We start from the raw sequence: 5523 nt of genomic DNA on the forward strand, positions 1-5523 counted from the left end.
CTTTTGTAAGTTAGAGAAGGTGGAGAGGTGCCACTCTGAAGCTAAAATCTTCAGTCTTTCATTCTGCTCGCAGGTAACTAAATTAAGCTAGTCCAGACTGACACCAAGGTGGCTGAGAGCAGAATTTGGCTGTAGGCACATCCTGCTTGCACTGATGTGGCAGCCAGTTAGCACCCAGTTCGCTGCCTCCCTGCTGACGTTTATCCTCCCCCGGTGCTGTGCTGGCACTGCTGTGGGGGCTGATGACAGACTCCAGAAATCTCTCGCCTTTCCCACCGGTCTGCAAAAGCAGATCTCAGCAGCCAGAGATAAGCACCTTGCTGCTCAGCCTAAAAAAACCACAGGCAAGCAGAAGGCAGAGGGGGAATGCTCAGCGAGGTGAGACTTAGGGATGTTTCTCGCCTTTTCCTGGCTGGCGAGGAGTAAGTGGGTGGCAGCACGTGGCTGGAAACGTCCTGGAGGAGGGATTTTCTTCCTTTTTTTCCACAGGCTGCTCTCTGCTTGTGCCACCTCCTTTGGCCTCAGGCTCAAAGGGGCCTTGTTTCAGGGTACGTGCCCTGGTTTCCCGGCCACGTTGCCCACATCCTGCCTCTCGCTGCGGTGACAGCAGCAGGCAGACACGTTGTTCAGTGCTGTGACATGGGTGCTCAGGCCACCAGCTCTTTGCTGCCCTTTTGGCCTGCCCCTGGAGGTTTCCCTTCCATGCAAACTTCCTGGGACCTCTGAGAGCAGCACCGTGGCTTCTGGCCCTCCCGTGATTGTGGTTCGTGCCTGGGAGCAGGGTACAGCCACCCCCATGCAGAATCTGTAGCATGAGTGCAGCAGAGGTGGAAATATCTCTGCTGACAGCCCAGCTCTGTCAGTTGCCAAGGCTCTCCTTGCTAGTGAAATGCTTTTTCGGCTCTCCCTAGCAAGGACTGTCCTCGCCAAGGAACAGGCAGCTGGGACATTGCAGTTAGGACTTTAGGTTAATGATTAAGGGTTCCATCTGCAATGCTCTTCCCCTGTATCATTGTCATGTGCTGACATTTCCTTCTGTCTCCAGTGGCAGCCTTGTAGATTTGACTGATCCAGAGAGAGCAGCCTACAGCCACCACAGCTACCTGTCCAGTGCCCCTCCACAGAGGTAGGACGGTTTGGGACTGCATGGGGGCTTCAGCAAACTGTTAAAACAGAAATAACTTTAAGGTTTTTAGAATATTGATATGCGAGCAGTGAAATAATAGCATAATAATGGAAGTTTAAATGATCTTCAGAAAATGAAATGATATTTAGTTAGAGCTCTGTTCTGGTCTCTGCATCCCTGGGCTATTCCATGCCCCTCTGTGCTGTCACTTGGCACAACCACGTGTGGAAGCAGGTATCCGGTGCAGAGCAGTGCTGGTGTTGAGTAAGAAACTGCTGCTACCAGTGATAGGACTGAAAACTGTTGTGTACAGAGGCACCATGTTACAGGAATTCACTTTTCTGTTCCTTCACAGGTCCAGTGAACCTGTTTGTACTTACTGCAGCCGTGAGATCCGAGACTGCCCTAAGATCATCATAGAGCATCTTAACATCTACTGCCACGAATACTGCTTCAGGGTAAGAAGCCTTTCTGCTGACCGCCTTCGATGTGAAATGGGGAGGTGGGAGGAGGAATTCTGCAAATTTTGTCCTCAAACTTTGTGTAGAGTATAGAAGCTGTGCTAAATGCTTGCATCCACATTGGAACAAGAAATGATGCAGTCCCCTGAAGTTTTTCATCTCCTCAAATGAATGCATATCATAACAAGGAGGATTCTTCATTGTCTTCTGGTAGAATAGCAGCATGGTCTTTGCCACAGGGACGTGAGGAGACTTGGAGCTTTGTGGCCTTTGTTCCCCAGTGCAGGGCTTGCTGAACCTTGCAAACTTTGCAAAGTTTACAGGTGAAGACCGTGGAAATGGTGGGTGTGAGTGGAGGAAGCCTGCGGCGGCAATTGTCTGTTGTAGGAAAGTTTAGTCTCAAAGGTCACTGCTTTGGCCTCTTCACACTTTGTAAAAAGGTTCAGATGCTGTTCATTTCTCTGCCCCCTTCATACTGCCATTAACGCGTGGTGCTTTGGTCCCTGTCCAACCACCTTGTTTTCCCTTTGGCAGTGTGGAATTTGCCACAAGGCGATGGGAGATCTTCTGGATAAAATATTCATCCACCGGGACATTGTCCACTGTGACAAGTGCTACGAGAAACTCTTCTAGGTGAGTGCCCCTTTTCAGTGTCAGCATAAATGGCTCAATGAGAGAGCTTATGGAGTGTTTAATGAGTGAAGAGCATTTAACCCTCATAATTACTGGGTTTTCCTGTGGGTTTTTAGTGGGAAGTAATGACCCCTGTTGCAGAAATAGCTAGAAACATGCTCCAGCTGGCCCCAGAGGTTTCAGAGCCAGAATCTGGGGTCATAACATGACAGACAGGCTGTGTTAGCCTCACTTGGGGGAGGGAAGTGGAAGACTGGCTGGAGTGATGAGAGAAATATCCCTTAGGGGATAAGAGTCCTCTCTGAGAGCAGGTTGTGTGTTCCCCCTCCTGTCCTGGGCTAACCTGCTTTATGTAATGTTCCTTTGAGGTGAACCCCTCCCAGGTTGGCAGAGCGACGAGGAATTAGACCGGATATAATTTTGTTTTGTCTGATGACCTGGATGAGGTGGGAGTTGCCACAGTGGCAATCAGAAACCCTGCCGCTGCGCTGAGACCATGAAAAGGTGTCTCTTTTCCTTCCCCTGCCTTGTGATGGAGAGTGGGAGGGAAAGGGGCACCTGCCTCACCGCATCCATGGCTGCTTTGTTCATCCCTTAACGTGATGTGACTGGCTGGCTTTTTTCATCCCCTTCCTGCATGTTCGTCTGCTCCACTGACCTCCGTAGCGCAGCGTTTTGTGTGCTGCTCAGCTCCTGTGCTCACCGTCTCTTTATTTGCTTGCAGGGTTTTGCAAAGCTGGAGAAGGCAGCCAGTGAAAAGTCCTCAGCAGCACGTATCTGAAAACATCTACCAGCTCCTGACTGGCTAAGATAGCAGAATCCCTGCTCCCCCTTCCTCAAGTTATTTTCCCTCTCACTGCCTCATCACAATGAATGAGTTTAACATCCGCTAGCTTATGCTGTCAGCTGCACGCGAGACAAGTGCCAATGTTAACAAGATAAGGCAGTGTCACCTACAAAAGATAAGTGGGCTGATTTTCCAAAGGTGCTGAGCCCCTCCACCTGTCTTTAACTTCATTAAGATTCCAGAGTGCTCCTGTGCTGGAAATCAGGCAGAGCTCCTTAGATCTATGTAAGCTAATTGCAAGAAACCTTTTCTGATTTTTTTTTTCACTTCTGCAATCAGGCTGCAGCTTAGTGTGTGTCAGCTGGCACAAAGCAAGCAGATCCGAGAACTGTTAAATACTAGATTTGGATTCTTGGGAGGGTTTGAATTTAGCTCCTAGCAAAAGCCTATTTCTGCTTCTTTCACCCCCAAATTCTGCCTAGAAATAGCTTCTGCCTGATTTCCATTTGCTTTCCATGGGCTTTCAGGAGCACTTGCAGACTCAACTTTACTCTAATTGTGTGTCAGCTTTAATTTCCCTTTCCTGCCTACTCCCTAGTGGATTCCTCCAGCAGCATGTGTGTCTGCTGTCTGTTTGGGAAGATAAACTACCAGGTGAAAGAGTGTTAACTTGGCCTCTGATGGTAGGTGTCCAATGGCCATACAAAACGTGCCAGAGAATCAGCGTCTCAATTGGCTTCCCTGACAAGGAACACTGCTTGACTGAAATCTGAATTTTCCTCCACCTCGCAAAGGCTTGCTGTGATGCCTCTTTTATTGCTCTAAGTTATTTACATCTCAAATGCTCGCTCACAAAAATGAACTTCTAGCAGGTGCTGTACATACTAAATGTCAGAAATGCATAATTTTAGCCCTGAATTCAGATGTTGAGAGGGTGAGAAAGTTGAAAGCTGGAAGTCAGCCTCTGTGCCTTAAACGTACACCTCCGAATCTGTCCGTGGAGTTACTGTTTCTTTCTTTGAAAGCATTAGGAGTATCTGCAAAGCACACAAATCAGTTCTGTAGCAGCTCTTACACACCAACTGGTGATGGCAAAAGCTCTAAAGCAGACTATTGTTAGACAGGTAATTCTTCATGTTTTTAGTGATGGAAGCTGGCATGCATGCAAAAGCTTAGCACGTTAGGGTTTTTACAGCACCAGTGCTACATAGTGGTGTTTTTTTTTGTTTTTGTTTGTTTTTAGGCCACTGTACCATTTATTTGAGTAAAGTGTAGGCATGACCTTAAAAGCACTCCACGAGGGGAAATCCAGTTGCAACCAGTAACAGCTCTGGTACTGCCAAGCTTCAGGGTGAGCCCATAAAGTTGTATCTGACAGGGACTGGGGCTGCTCCATCCTGAGTGCATGGTACAACAGGGGCCCCAACAACCCTCCACAACCCCATTACGCATCGTGGTAGGCGTGCAGGCATGAGATTTTCAAAAAAGTCAGCGGATTTTGGCTACCCATGTTACAGAAAATGATACTTTCTGAACAGAAGAGTATCACAAAGCATCTGATTTCCCCAAGCAGCTCACTTCCACAAACCACGGCCTATAATTAAAGGTATATAATTACTTTGAGAAGATGAGTTGCAGAAATAATATATTCCCCCACACCGGAGCTCCTGGGGGTGCGTGGCCTCTGTGTTTCGGATCATCTTTTCATCGCTGTATTTTCCTCATAGCAATTGTTTAACTTCCAGCACGCAGCTCTAATAAACGTTCACCACTCACCTGCAGCTTGCTTACTTGTGTCACCATATAACAGAGCTCAGTGAGTTTTTTTTTCTTTTGTTTTATTTCTCAGTGGCCTGAGGCCATGACCCTGAAGTCACTGCTTTACTGGAGGGGGGGCACTGAGAATCACCACAGTGGGGCTGGGCTGGGTCAGGCTCAGCCAATTTATCAGCTGATAAGTCACACACACAAAAATTGGCTGCTACCATGGCAAAAGGGAGCTTTGGTCCACACCAAACCATGTGAAGTGCAATAAAAAGAGCTGGGTGAATTTCTTTTTTCTGCCATAGTGGCTGCTCTCAGCGGTACTGCCCAGCCTTCACCCACCTCATGATCCTGGGGGGTCTTTTCCCACCTATAATAATAATATAATTATTATCTGGTCTATATGGAGAGAGCTGCCCTCCCCGTCACAAAACCAGTCACCGATCCCCTCACGCCATCCCCCCTCAGAAAAAAAAAAAAGACGCGTCACACAAAACGAGCCACCCGCTTATTCTAAAAATAATACCGCTTTTATTACCTTCTTGAAAAATCGCAACCACCCCTCTCCCCCACAAAAAGAAACGAGTTAAAGACACGAATCCAAAAGCGTTTTATTTGTCCGCAAACGCCGCCTCCCCCCCTCCCCTCAGCCTCCCTCTCCCCGTGAGGGGAGCGGAGCCGCGCGCGCCCCCTCCCTCCTCGAGCCCCACGCACGCGCAGAGGGCGGGAAGGCGGCGGGCGCGCGCACGGCG

The 5523-nt window shown here is 48.6% G+C and overlaps 1 protein-coding gene across 10 annotated transcripts in view; it reads left to right on the forward strand.

The window, feature by feature from the left end:
* ZNF185 (zinc finger protein 185 with LIM domain) overlaps positions 1 to 4788 on the forward strand; it is a 46690-nt gene extending 41902 nt beyond the window's left edge. For 9 of the 10 annotated variants that reach the window (XM_072043083.1, XM_013092443.5, XM_013092444.5 and 6 more), the window contains 4 exons: positions 1046 to 1126; positions 1482 to 1584; positions 2122 to 2220; positions 2945 to 4788. In XM_072043083.1, the coding sequence (XP_071899184.1) occupies positions 1046 to 1126; positions 1482 to 1584; positions 2122 to 2220 (283 nt within the window). In that variant the 3' untranslated portion in view covers positions 2945 to 4788. Of the gene's footprint in view, positions 1 to 1045; positions 1127 to 1481; positions 1585 to 2121; positions 2725 to 2944 lie in introns of all 10 variants that reach the window. The other variant, XR_011811847.1, reaches the window with a different exon arrangement.
* The last annotated feature ends 735 nt before the right edge of the window (positions 4789 to 5523 follow it).

This window comes from Anas platyrhynchos, chromosome 10 (assembly GCF_047663525.1).
Source record: "Anas platyrhynchos isolate ZD024472 breed Pekin duck chromosome 10, IASCAAS_PekinDuck_T2T, whole genome shotgun sequence".
Classification (NCBI taxonomy): Eukaryota; Metazoa; Chordata; class Aves; order Anseriformes; family Anatidae; genus Anas; species Anas platyrhynchos.